The 13996-nt window shown below is 35.2% G+C and overlaps 1 protein-coding gene across 6 annotated transcripts; it reads left to right on the top strand.

Moving 5' to 3' along the window:
* Nucleotides 1-1027: 1027 nt before the first annotated feature.
* LOC149552830 (E3 ubiquitin-protein ligase DIS1-like) lies at nucleotides 1028-11439 on the top strand. 6 transcript variants are annotated; one of them, XM_089788363.1, is made up of 7 exons: nucleotides 1028-1222; nucleotides 1338-1388; nucleotides 1546-1697; nucleotides 2254-2328; nucleotides 4301-4668; nucleotides 10079-10465; nucleotides 10669-11439. In XM_089788363.1, exons 5-7 carry the CDS (start codon nucleotides 4411-4413, stop codon nucleotides 10987-10989), a joined length of 966 nt encoding a protein of 321 aa, XP_089644489.1. In that variant the 5' UTR covers nucleotides 1028-1222; nucleotides 1338-1388; nucleotides 1546-1697; nucleotides 2254-2328; nucleotides 4301-4410; the 3' UTR covers nucleotides 10990-11439. The 6 variants fall into 6 exon arrangements, with proteins under 6 accessions (XP_089644489.1, XP_089644485.1, XP_089644483.1 ...); XM_089788359.1 differs by having other exon boundaries at nucleotides 1581-1697; XM_089788357.1 differs by lacking the exon at nucleotides 1338-1388.
* Nucleotides 11440-13996: the final 2557 nt, after the last annotated feature.

Here is a 13996-nt window from a genome sequence, read left to right on the forward strand (position 1 = left end):
TTCTATGATCATAAAATGACAAATTCCAACCCATTTTCATAATAGAACATTGACTACAATCCAAACCACAAATCATAAACCATTTTAACACTGAAAAGTCACAATGATCACTTTGAACAACAAAAACCACAACCAAACCAAAAAATTAGACAAAATTAAATAATGAATCACCATACCTCAACACCATCCTTCTAGCGTTGCTCAACCCTTATTTCATTCATTCCCTCTCAAAACTTGCTTAAGAACAAGTAAAAAATAATAGAAGCATAAAATAACACATTCCCATTCCTATACATAGACTTCCAATGCAATACATACTGACACACTTATCCCTTCATATTTTGTTAAAACTAATATACTTGCCAACAAAAAAATAGAAAGAACCAATCACATAAAAAAATCGTAAAAAAAACTATAAAAAGAATATAGACATTACAAATTGTATTCCAAAGTTAAATTTTTTCCTATCCATAATAAAAATTACTTCAACCTCCCTATATAGACTAATAGTGAATTGAAAAATTACTAATAAAATGGAATAAAATTTCCCTATTTAGAAAGAGTACACCCAACTTCTCAATTGCAAACAAAGCCCACTCGACTTTTAAGTTGCCACACCAAGGCAACCCCACCATTCTCTTTGCACTTATCAATAAATCTGATAGAAATCCTAAGCTCATTCAAATAATTGATGAACCCCACATCTTTTCCCATGCTTTATCTTATCAATTGGTTTCCTCCTGGCTTCGCTTGCATTTGGCATCGAATCATATGTGGCCAAGGGAAAAGCCTCACATAAAATGTGCAGTGCTATACCCTTAGGGAACAATGCCGTCCAGTATTTACTTATTCAAATATTTTTCCTTGGCACTAAATTCCTTTCACAAAAGGACGGCCCCCACAGGTAACAAAGTGGCCATGATGCCTGGTCTATGGGGGCAACGACCGTTTAAACCGGTTGACCCAGGTAAACAGTCCAACATTTTCCACGCAAATTATTTGCATTCCAGGAAACCCTCAAATCTGTGTAAAATTGAACGGAAATAAGAAGATTTGCGGCTGAATGGACCGAGTCCGGGTGTTTTGAGGTTTAGAAGAAGATCCAGTTGCCCCTATTATAGCCAGATTTCTTCGACTAAGTCTCCTCATTTTCGGCCTGTCGAAATTCAACGCGTGGAACGAAAATTTCTCGAATTTACATTTGTGGCGGAATTCGCGGCTCGTGAGTTTTGAATTTGTTTTATTCCAAGTTTTTCCAGATTCTTTTGATTTTTGGGGGAAAAAGATTCGAATTTTACCGTTTTGATCACGCAAATTACTTTTTTTTTCTGTCATAGATCTTCAGTAATGACGTTTCTGTGCAATTTCTGTGAAGTTTCCATATCTTAGTATGTTTTCTTTTGTGCAATCTCTGTTAAATTTCCTTAGCTTAGGAGTTTTTCTTGCAGCCAGCTTATCAGTGAGCTTAAAGAAAATGGAAATTCGTAAAAAATTGGTTTATTTGTCTCTTTGAAATTATTTATCTGCGTGGGAATGTTTTTTCAGCTGTTAACTTGCAAGAAAGGGGGAATTACGTGCAGGAGTCCGTCTTGGTAGTCAATAAAAAAAATTGCTTTGAAAATTGTGCTATATTTTGCTACAAGACTGAAACTTGTTCCAAAATTGATTCGGACAGGCATTTAAATGCTTTTGTACCAGTTAAGTTTGTTCTTTCCCAAAGCCTTCGCGCAGTCTTCTTATTTTTTTAACTCTTTTAATTGTCCGCTATGTTATTATTAATACTCCACTATGTTATTGTTATTTATTTAATGAGATTCCTTTTCTAATTACTGCCATATCTTACTCGCGCACGCATTTGATACTCTTCGCCTTAGATTTTCGAGAATCAGGGAATTTTTAAACATATTAATATCTACTGCAGTATTTTTTGGGTTTATCGAACTCTTGAGTTTGAACTTCCTGAAAATTGAATGTTTTAGACGTGTATTAGTTTTCTCGTTTAGTTTATGTCAGAAACAGTAGAATTTGTGAAACGCCTGGGAATTTGATGCGGCGTTTTTTATTCTCGTTTTTTCGTAATGCTCTGCTATCTTCAGACTTGATCTAAATATTTACCGTATAATATGTTTACATTATCCCTTTCTTCTTCGTGAAAGGGGGGACCAGCTTGCTGCGAGGACGAAATTTTAAATTTTGTCCCCATTTGATCTGTGAAAGACTGACTTCCAACATTTAATTGTTGTTGATGTGCAGGAGCCTTAAAAATTTTGCACAATCGGTAGCAAACCCAATCACGTAGCTGTCGAAAATCTGAAAATTAAGCTCCAGGTTTTTCTTTACTCTGGATTGGGATATTTGTTATTGTATTCATTAAATCATTTATATTATATGTCATTGCATATCAGTTTGCCAAGAATGGAGGATTAAACCGAATAACTTATATATCTTAAGTTGTGCATGGCGATGGGAGTGCTTCGAAGACATGATAAACTCAAATAGATTAACAGACAATAACTAAGCTGAACTTTGACAACCCAACTAGTTATGTACGATATCAATTGGAGGGTCTATATTTTATTAACCCAGAATGGCATAAAACTCACAATTTCGTATTTGTGGGTATGGATGCTCAGCAGAATTTGAGTTCTTCATCACAGACTGTTGCAGAACTATGTCTGCGACTATAAGGGCTTCCCATAATATATACTTGTTATGCGCTTCATGTTTCTCTGCATCGATGTGTTTGTTAGAATGGCTGCACCATTTCACTCTTAAGTAATTATTATCTTTTTCCTATCTGTAATCTCCAAGTAGTATGTGTCCAATGCATCCCAAAGTCATCCCTTGTATGGTACAAAGTCTCCGACTTCACATTTTCTTCAGTGGGCTGTTGCGCATTGATATCCCCTTTACCATTATGGTTACAAGCTTCTTGCATCAGTAATTTCATATTTTAGATACAATCAAATGCCTCAAGTTACCCAAACATTTTTCTTTTTGAGGATCCATAGCCCATTTTGGGCAATGCAACTTGTTTCAACAGTCTTCTTAATTAGGGATCAATTTGTCGACATGCATCCCAAGGGCCAATATGTATCCACATTATTAGAGTTGTTAGGATGTGACTTGTAAGTTACCAAAGAATTTTATATATATTATAGTTGGAGTTCTATGAAATGGTGTTCCTTTAAAAGTTAGAAACAAAGTGGGGCATTTTTGTTTATGGTTTCTTCACTGGTCTTTTGTGGTTGGGGGCGGCTTCTACTCTTTGGTTTCATCCATTGTTTAAAATATTTTTGGAGGTGCTAGGCTATGAAATTGGGTAAGTGCATTTTAGGGATGTCTGAAAAGACTCCTCTAGTTTCATGAGATTATGGAGGGAAGGAATAGACTCCAAATTTACATTAAAGAAACGTATTTTAAACATCTAAACATCTAAGAAGTCTCGATGTGAACTCTTTTCATATACAGTATGTTGCAAATTCCAAAGACGCGGCTGTGGGTTGATTATTTTAGAGGTTCAAGATATATTTTATTGAGGCCAATACCAAAGAGACTTAGATTGTTGGTGTCTTCAGAATCAAAATATTCAATCCGTTAGTGGCATTGCATTATATGCCAATAGTCAAGGGAAGAAGAAGAGATGTGAGAAGGGAAATTTTAGTTTACCTATAGAGTGCAGTAGAAATACAAATGTTGCCATCTTCTTGCAAAAGTTGATTAGGTCAAGACTATATGTGGACAGCCCATTATAAGTTGGTTGTTTTCAGGTGAAGGCAATTCTTTTAAATTTTACTCTTTTTGTTTCGCCATAGGATTTTGCATCAGTCCTTAACAGATCGATAATTATTTAATTTCAATCACTGGCTTGCACTTAAGCATTTAATTTTAGGAAACATGTTTCATTTTTATTTTATATAAGGTATCCCCATAATTGCATATCTTTTATTTTTAAGCTTTTCACTCCCTCTTATTTTTGTAATCTTCCATGGATAAAAATTTAATGCCACATTGACACGTCTGTTATTACATTAGCGTTAAGGTCTAATTGGCCTTCAAAAAATGTTTCTGCTTATGGCTTCATTGTAATTTAATTTTTGTAATACTAGACTGCAAGATAAAAATGCAAGAAAAAACCTTAAGATGACAGAAACCCCAAAAAAGTGCATAAATAGTCAGCTATTAATTTTGCTTTTATAAATGATACAAATGTTGACTTATTGTCTAAGCTATGTCGTGTTAGAGTGCTCTTGCAGTTACCTCAAAGTTCTTATCAGTTTTTTGTCACATGTTATTGAAGCTTCCAAGCGGTTGATACGTGCAAAATATAGTGGTCTGGGACTTTGAGGTGTATTGAAGATATACGTTGTGTGGAGGCAAATATAGCCAGATCAATACGTGGGAACCCATATGAGCTGTCTTAGGGCTATGAAGGAACAAAGAGGGGATGAAGCTCCTTATGCAGAAGCAGGTGCTGCCTTTATGGATGATAAAGGATCAGTTTTTTCAGATATTGAATCACCTTCAGGCACCATAATTGAGCAGTCTTCTATTAAAAAGGCCCATTCTTCAAATAATGGAAAGCCTGTTATATCACCAACATCCGGTGTACATGAACTTTTAGAGTGTCCTGTCTGCACAAATTCCATGTATCCACCAATTCATCAGGTTTTATTTTCTTCCTTATATAGTTCCAATTCTATATAATTATCTCTTCATATCTATTAAAGAAATTTCTTTATATGTCCTCAGTATAAAAATAATAGAAATATGTACATAACCCTAGCATTATTCCATTAAGTTTACACTTCAGATATTTAGAGTTACAATTGAGTAAATATTGGATTGTATTTTGGCACGATTGTATTATTTCTAATGCACAGTCATAGTTGGAATCAAGTAGTGACCATGTTGTGCACAATTTATAGCCTTTGTAATCTATCAGGTTCGTGCTAATGGAAATGCTGGTTGGTTATATGCTTGTGTCTATTTGGCACATTATATAGATGCTTCCAAATTTCCAATCAGTTTTAGGAATACCACTTTATTTTATTAATCTTTGTAGTTTTTTCTTCAACTTCATCCATTTTTCTCACTTCTTTTCTATATAATTAGAAGACCTTTAATATCACTTATAATTTGAGTATTTAACTTAGAAATTGTATTTCTATTGTACTATTTAATGAAAAATCCATAGATTTATCATTAACCTTGAAATACTGATAACCATGCAGTAACATATGATATGAAATATTATTAACCTGGTCTCCTGTGATTATTATTATTGAAATTTTCAAATTTGATATGACTTGAGGATTACGGAGAAATGAATATGGATGTGGGCAGTAGACTAGTCATCTAATGGTTTTGAGGTCTGCCACATAATTAAATTGCCAGAGGATTTGTGTCTCTACAGAGGGAAACAAATCTGTACTTCAATAGCTGAAATAGTTGCTTTCTTTTGACTGCAGACTTAATTTTGATAAAGAAAATGAGTTTAAGCTTCAGTGTAAATAGAAATGAACACTTGGCTATGAATATTTAACTCCACAAACTGAGACAATGATACCAGCATTCTAGTAGATAGCTATTATTACTAGCAGGGCAGAGTCAGCTAATCTGCACGTTACATATTAAGAACCAATTTTCTAAATTGAGTAGAGAATACAATCTAATATTTGTCTCATTGTAGGGCGCTGGTACTGCTATAAGCTGTTTCTGGGATTGTGTAGCATCTTGTTTCTCTTTCTATCATCTTAATGAGGATGATAAAAGATTCTTAACAAGGTTCAAAGGATGCTAGTAGGGTAATAACTTCAGCTATCAAAGCCACTCCTCTGTTAATGCAAAAATCAAATAGGTAAGTAATCAGCTTAACCTAGTCTGCTGTAGACCTAACAATTTGATCACATGTCCATCTTACTTATAATCTGAATTATCTAACAGAAACTATGAATACACCCATCGATGCAACTTCTATGTTGACAATCCACTGTGAAAATGATGCAGGAGCATCCAAAGGTATAAGGGCAATCCTGTGTCACCCAAAAAAAATATACTTAGACTTAGTTTCTGTTTCATGTGTTTTCATTTTTGGATACCCATTTGGGTCAAATAAAGGTTCCAACTCTCACAGTTCCACTATCAGTGTGCTAGAAAATCTCGAAAAAATAGGAGCATGTAATTGGGCCATCATTTCGGTGAACTAGGAGGTGTAAATTGGCTAGATGAATGTAATTGTGATTTAGAGCATTCCAGAAAAAGAATCAGGTAAAAAGGCCCCACGGTTTGAAAGTTATTGCAGTTTTTCGAATTTTGGAGACCTCTTAAGAATGCTTCAAAGTCAGGTTAGGGGCATTAAATGACCTCGAAAAGGGCCGAAAAATGGGGGACGAGCGAAGCTGGTCCATAGGGCCATAGAGCGCTTCGAGAGCTTTCCGAAAATGTAAACGGTTCGTCAATCGGAGCTATGGTTCAAAAGTTATGCCTCCCGAAAGTTCAGTTACCGTTTCTGGATTCTTCTAGATTTGTGCCGACTTCTAACGCGGCTTCTGGAGCTTTCTATTTGGTCGGTGGATGCCTACTATAACTTTCTAGAATTTATTCCTAGTCCTTAACCCTTCGGGGTCTATTTAAGGAGATTCCTGGCATTGTAAAAGACAGTTCGTAGTGGAGTTTAAGAGGAGGTACTGATAGGAGAAATTATCTCCAGATTTATGCTATTGTAAGCCCTTAGGGCATGTTTTGAAATTTATTTTCTCTGTACTGTTTGTACTAGCTTAATTTCTTAGTCAATACAATTTCCCTTTTCTGTCGTGTCCATTCTATTCTTGGGTTGTGTCCCCATCAGAAAATAGGGACATTATAAATCAACCCTTTCTGAAATTGCTTTCCAACAAGCAATGCCAGGTTGAATGTTTCAGTATATCTTTGGTCTTTTCCAACTAAATCCTCTGCATTTAGATTCCGCTGATAAACAAGGACCCCGCACCATTATACAAGAATAATCATTTTGAACTTGAGAGAGAGGAGCTCTGCCCCTTTTTGCAAACATTGCACCCATCATCTTTTTAGTATCTCTGGAATGCGTCCCATGATGACAAGAACTTCACAACTTAAATCCACAAACAATTGCTGCATTGCATTGTAGTTTACACAAAGAAGTATTGAATGAGTCAACTTATGCAATCTATCATAATTGGTGGATCAGTTGGATGTTGTTGAGAACGGAAATTTATCAAGATACCACTACATTCTTGCTGGAGGTGATTTGGAAAGATCTCTCAATCACCTGATGTGGCTAATGGGATGTCATTTTCACATAAAATAATCCATTGCACATTTTAGACTTTAGACTTCAGAGACAAGAAAATAAAACCCATTATCGGCCTAAAGTTTAGGTTCAATCTCAGCGATCTTCTTCTCAATTGCTTCTTGTTTTACTAATTCTACTCCTAAATGAGTTGCAAGAGTGCAGCTGCTAGTTTCTGCATCTTCACTCTCACATTCTCTAGCTGATGCTTGATAATCTGCTCTTTCATAGCTTGTTATAGCCTTGGGTCCAATTATTCTTATCTTTGCAAAAACATGGACCTAACAAGTTTTGGAATAGAAGTTGAACTTTCTCCTCTTTTGTGATGTTCTAGCCTGAACTGGTTTTTTCATGCCACTCAGAAGCTGCAACCCTCGTCCCAACAGCTTGATCATTCTATCTTGGGGTGCCTTGTCTTTCTTAAGCGCACTTCTATCATTTTGTCAAGAAGAAATTTCCTGTTTTTTCATGCCTTTTCCTGTTTTCTCCATTTTTTATAGGCTGGTAAGATACTAGTGTTTGTACCACTATCTAATTGCACAACATAAAAGACAAAATAAAATCCAACAATTTTTTAAGATATATTTCTATTACTTTTCTGCTAAAAAGATATATTCGAAGGGAAGTCTACCTATCTGATACAACTTGTTGAGTACTCCCAATTTACAAACTCTAATACTGTTCCCATGATCATAGGTTCAGGCTTGAAGGGTTTCATCTCCAAAGCACCCAGCAGCAGTAGCAATGCGACAAACACCGAAATGAGAGTTGAATGCTTGCTAATTTTCCAAAAATTCCTTTTCTCTAGCCTTATGCTGTCTCATAGACCCAACTCTCAGTGATCCTCCATCATGAAAAGTCAGGTGATACTTAACTGAGAAGTCCTTTCCTCCATTGCAGTGGTCAAATGAGCTGGCCTTCCCTCGATTTCAACACATAACTGATTAGTTCTTGTTCAATGACAGTGTCTAAGAAGTCAAGTGTCTCGGTCCACCGCAAACCTAACAATACGACCATCTGCCTATCTTATTTCTGTCCTAGGTATCTAACAGAACTACAAGTGCATCCATTTATGCTACCTCTACAACGACAAATCAGTCTGTCAAAACGGGCATACTGCAGCCCTAACCATTAAACTGACTGAAGCTGTTTTCCTCTACAAGCAAAGATTTGAGAATTTGAATTTCTGTGCTACTATTTAAGAAAAAATTCTTTAAACTGGAAGACAAAAAATTGGAGAATTAACATGATTAAACTTGATGCTGAATTTGATAGAAAAGAAAATAAAATGGAATAGTTAGATTCAGAGAACCAATTAATGCTCCTTGATTGGGAAGGATGGAGAGGCGTGGAAATTATACTGGGTGCAGTCAATTCAAATGATAGAATAATGCTTCTCAAATAAACATAAGAGACAGTTGCATAAGCTGGATCTGAAAAAGTTTACGAAGTAATCTGAATATATTGTGACAATATGTCAATTCTAAACTGAAAGAAGCAACATTCACTTGCAAGCTCTCCAGAGCATTACATAACTCTTGTTTATCTATTTTTTTATTTTAAATTAAAATAATTCTTTCCATTTATGACTATGAACAAGTTTGTAATGCGTCTTGCTTATGGTTTGCAATTTTGTAAATATACTTCAGAGTTGAAAGATATAAATAGTCCATGCAATACACATACCTGGCATACTGGCATAAATTAGACTAGTTTTGGCTATATGAATAAATCTGTTCAGCTGCAAGTTGGTTAGCTGGTGGATTTAAACTTTTGTCAACATAGATACTTTATTTGCTCTGAGAGAACAAATATGAGATGTAACTAATATAAAGGAAGACGTGGAGAAATAGAAGGCAACTCTTCTTGAGATATCAAGGGACTTTATATTTCTAAGCTTTTACTAGTAAGAAGCTTCACCTTGCTTTCCAGAGAGAAGAAAATGATGAAAGACAGAGTTAGCGTTACATTTTAATTGCATTTTTTAAATGTCTGACTGGCGGGCCTAGGGAGTAACTTCAAATTATTTTCACATTTAAAAAGGTGTTTGTTTTAGTTAATTCGTTCTACATGGTATATCTCCAAATTATATCTTTGGCTGTGTTACTCCAAAATAATGTTTGTAGATAATGAACTTAGAGCCCATTTTTTTTTCTGAATGTTGATCCAGTGGAATTCACATTTTCTCGAAAAAGGAAAGCATATTTTGTTTGTGCTCATGGTTTTCTCATTATGATGTATTTATCATATGATTCCAAGTTTAAGGAGAGCAATTTTGATGAAACCATGGAGCCCTATAAAAGGGTTTCTTAATTGATTGAAATGAAAATCCAAGTTCATTTTTGATTCAGAATTGTCTAAAATGTGGTATATGCCCAATTTAATGATTTGAATGGTACTATAATGTATTTGTTCAATAAATGAAAGTTTTAAGTAAACTCAAAACATTCTTGTCTCATGCTTCCATGTCTTCAGTTAAATATTGAAATCATTGGCACCAGGGTGGTCGTAAACTCCAATTTTATATCAGAGTCTAGGAGCTTAGTCTATCATGGACAGAAGTTACATAAACACTTTATCTGCAACCAAGGAGATAGAGCCATTTAGAAATTTAAGTTATTGATATTAACCATAATTTTTATAGTTTTACATTCAAATTTGGAAGTAAAAATTATAAGCCAAAGCAAGTGATATAATTTTTTTCTAGTTCTGAATTGCTGCTTGTACACTAGTTCTGATGTTTGGTAAATTTTCATGTTAATGCAGTGTCCTAATGGGCATACCCTCTGCTCCAACTGTAAATCAAGAGTAAATAACAAATGCCCAACTTGCAGACAGGAACTTGGAAATATAAGATGTCTTGCATTGGAAAAGGTTGCATCATCTCTTGACCTACCGTGCAAGTATCATAGTCTGGGCTGTCCAGATATTTTCCCATATTATAATAAGCTTAAACATGAGGCACAATGTATGTTTCGGCCGTACAATTGCCCTTATGCAGGGTCAGAATGCTCTATCACAGGGGATATACAAACGCTTGTGGCTCATCTAAGGGATGATCATAAAGTTGATATGCACAATGGCAGCACTTTCAACCATCGTTATGTAAAGCTCAATCCACTTGAAGTTGAAAATGCAACCTGGATGTTGACAGTGAGTATACTGTAGATTCATAGAGGCTGGTGACGTCATTTTCCTTGCTTGCTTTTATCTCCCCATGCCTTAGTTTTGTGCCAATCTTCTTGTTGTGTATGCTTCTTTGATATTTTTATCTATTTTGAAGACAACTGAGTGATTCACCCGTGCTTTGCATGTGCCATGGAATGATTTTGAGGTCTTTATATAACGTACTGCAGGTCTTCAACTGCTATTCATCGTATTTCTGTCTACATTTTGAAGCATTTCAGTTAGGTGCAGCACCAGTATATATGGCATTCCTTCGGTTTATGGGAGATGATAATGAAGCTAGAAATTTCAGATATAGTCTTGAAGTTGGAGCAAATGGCAGGAAACTAATATGGCAAGGAGTGCCGAGGAGCATTCGGGACAGTCATCGTAAAGTTCGGGACAGCCATGATGGGTTAATCATTCAAAGGAACATGGCACTGTTCTTTTCAGGGGGTGATTGGAAAGAGCTGAAGTTGAGAGTTACTGGACGGATCTGGAAGGAACAGTAAGATATTAATGAAGTATTCTGTGGCTGAAAGATAATTTATTGAGAAAGGAAAGCTTTATAGGCCAGAACTAGAACAGTAAGCTATCAAAAAGTGTTGCATAAAGTTCCAATGTGGTTTGCAAGCCGATAAGTTAGTTATTTGTCCGGACATATTCCCATCAAATTGCTTGTTGTACAATTTAGAAGCAGATTTTATCAGGCTGTTTTAGCAAAAATGTTCTGCCATAGCATGAACTTAAAAGGTTAATGCATACTGCAGTAATTGTGCTATATCGTGACTCTATGTAACCTGATTTTGTTGAATGGCTTATTAGCCTCAGCCTACATTGATTTGATGTTTCCATGTTTCCTGTAAAGAGAAATTCATGCTAATGTTGGAAGGCAAAGAGTTCCAATGAGAATGCAATTCTAATTGTTTCTTCTGGCCAGAATTAGCCAGTTACTGAGCAAATTAAGCTTTTGTCTATAGATACTTATATTGATGCAGAATCTCTTGAGTTTTATTAAAGGACAAAAAATGTTCTGGCTAATTCTTTACTATCAGCTGTTCTGGTGTGCTGTAGTTGTACACAATTGACAGAGGGAATATCATTTATGAATTGAATTCTCAAAAGATAACCTGAATATGCAAGATGCATCTAATAGTTGTACAAATGAATGAAATTCAATTTTATGGTAGGTAACAATTCATGGAATTCAACTTGTGGAGTTTACTAACAGGACTGTTGATATACCGATTGTTAATTGACGCTTACCACATATTGGGTCATTTTGTAGGCACTGAACATCCTAACTTGTTTGGTGTTGATGGTTTTTTCTTGAAAGTTAAATATAAACATTTTCTGAGTTAGCGAGTGTAAGCCTGTACTTGATTGAGTCTAAAGTGATGATTTTCTGAAATTAGGGAAGGCTTATTAACCTTGTATTTGATTAAGTCTAATGTGACGATCTTTAGTGATTTGTTTTACTTTGCTTCTAAATGTCTAACGTAGCATCAAACATTATGTGAAGTGGAAAAATACACATTGAGGATAAGGTATGGTTGTGTATTAACTATTAATACATCATGATAGTTTTTCTTTTGGTAAACTGGTTTACAGCTACCACGAGAGTACATGTAACAGATTACAGACGCTCAGTTAATGCACCCTGTCCACTGTCAAACCGAACAGACAATCACTATTAAGCACTATTGACAGCAGGGCATTTGTCCATGAAGGCATATGTGAGAGTAAAACGAGAAATAGCTGAAGGAAAGACAGCATGGAATGTAAGTAGCAACCATCCCCTATCTCAAATAGGAAGACAGTGATGTTAATAAAATATGGGAAATAAAGGAGGATCATACTAGCTGCAATCTTGCTTTTATCATATTTGTATTTAATTATTAATTGTCAAATTTTAATTATCTTTTAGCTATTATGTAAGTTGCTAAATGCAATTTTAACAACTTGTAGGGAAGAGCGGCAGTAACCATTATAGCAAACTTCATGCACCCAGATATCCTTAACAGTATTGTCCAGTTTTGATATTTTTCTGTTGTCTCCATTTGGACTTCAACAATATTGTCTGATTTGGATGAGTTTCTGTTGTCTTCATTTGCACTTTACAATAATATATTAACAATTGTGCCAATTTTTTTGTTCTGGCTTCTGGGTGGTAATGATGGTGCTGTGGGATTTGTTATGTGCACAAGGGTCAATAAATGATCATCTCAAAAGTGTGACGTGATACCTACTTATAGATGCCCTAACAATTGTGCACTAAAACCATGTAAAAAATTTGCACAATTAATACAAGACATATTCCTCTAACAACTAATTTATCCTCTGTAACTGTTATAGGTACCAATAAAGTTGCAAAAGCCTTCAATTAAATTCTACGACTTTTACTATTCGGGGTATATGCGAGCAGCTATTGTACACGTGAAATTTTAATGGGCTTTTAATTATCATATATATATTTTTTAAAGTTAGTAATTGAGGAGTTTGAGTGAGCAAAGAGTGAATGATCATTGGAACATGGGTGACAGTGAGCCCTTGCCCTAATCATGATTGGAATGGTTGGAATTTCAATGAATATTGGTAAGCTGTGTGCACATGTATGAGGACATCAACATAAAATATTTTGTAGACATCACAATAGTTAGATGCTCAAGTTGCAAAAAAGAGGAGTTGGGTAAGTTAGTGGACTAATATTGGTATAGGTACATGAGACCGATAACCAATACACACTTTCTTGAAAAATAGGAAATTGGAGCACTTTTAGACACCATTTTTTTAATAGAATTTAACAAATTATTTCGCTAATGTTAAAATTCAAAATATCATGACTTCAAATTTTCAAAACAAGTGTATCAGTAAAGTTCAACGTAAACTTCAAAGTTCAACTTCTTCATACCATAGCAACATGAATATTTTTTTGATTCCTAACTAGGGGAGAGGACCCAATACTTGAACACCCTGACTTCATGCTTATCAAAATCCTACGTGAAAATTTCAAATCACTCCCAATTTTCTACAGTAGCTTATTTGGTGAGTCGTCTACTTATAACTAAGCTTTCAAATGCACATCATCAATTATGATGCCACATCAGCACGCTTTTTGCCAAGTTGTCCAAAACAACCCAAATAAAAAGTGAGACCATTGGTCGTGCAAAAAGGGTACCCATACTTGCACAGCTAATATGGCATCACATCACTGGTTACTTTTTAGATCAAAGAGTACATTTTTATTCATTTTTTGGTAATCATCATTGTATTAACAACTTCAAAGTTACAAGTATTGGTGCAATGTTGTCAAAAAATTTGGACATTAAGTCAGCTAGTGTAGGTATGAAGTAAACAATTTCTATCACAACCATTGGAACCCGTTCAAGTACTGGGTCCTCTCCCCTATGTCGAGGATAAGTGGGAAAGGAAGCGGAGGCAGAAGTTCAAATGAAGTTGCAGATGGGGTTGAGAAGAGGATGAGGACAATGATGGAGGCACTGCAAAAATCTGTTCCTT

Source organism: Cupressus sempervirens, chromosome 6, assembly GCF_028749045.1.
Source record: "Cupressus sempervirens isolate cs-2001-9-10 chromosome 6, ASM2874904v1, whole genome shotgun sequence".
Lineage (NCBI taxonomy): Eukaryota > Viridiplantae > Streptophyta > Pinopsida > Cupressales > Cupressaceae > Cupressus > Cupressus sempervirens.

Excerpts from the sequence above, each read along its gene's own strand:
- LOC149552830 (XM_089788363.1), top strand. The coding sequence starts at position 4,411 with ATGAGCTGTCTTAGGGCTATGAAGGAACAAAGAGGGGATGAAGCTCCT. Across the intron at positions 4,669-10,078 it reads TGTATCCACCAATTCATCAG|TGTCCTAATGGGCATACCCT; the intron begins GTTTTATTTTCT and ends ATGTTAATGCAG. Across the intron at positions 10,466-10,668 it reads ATGCAACCTGGATGTTGACA|GTCTTCAACTGCTATTCATC; the intron begins GTGAGTATACTG and ends AACGTACTGCAG.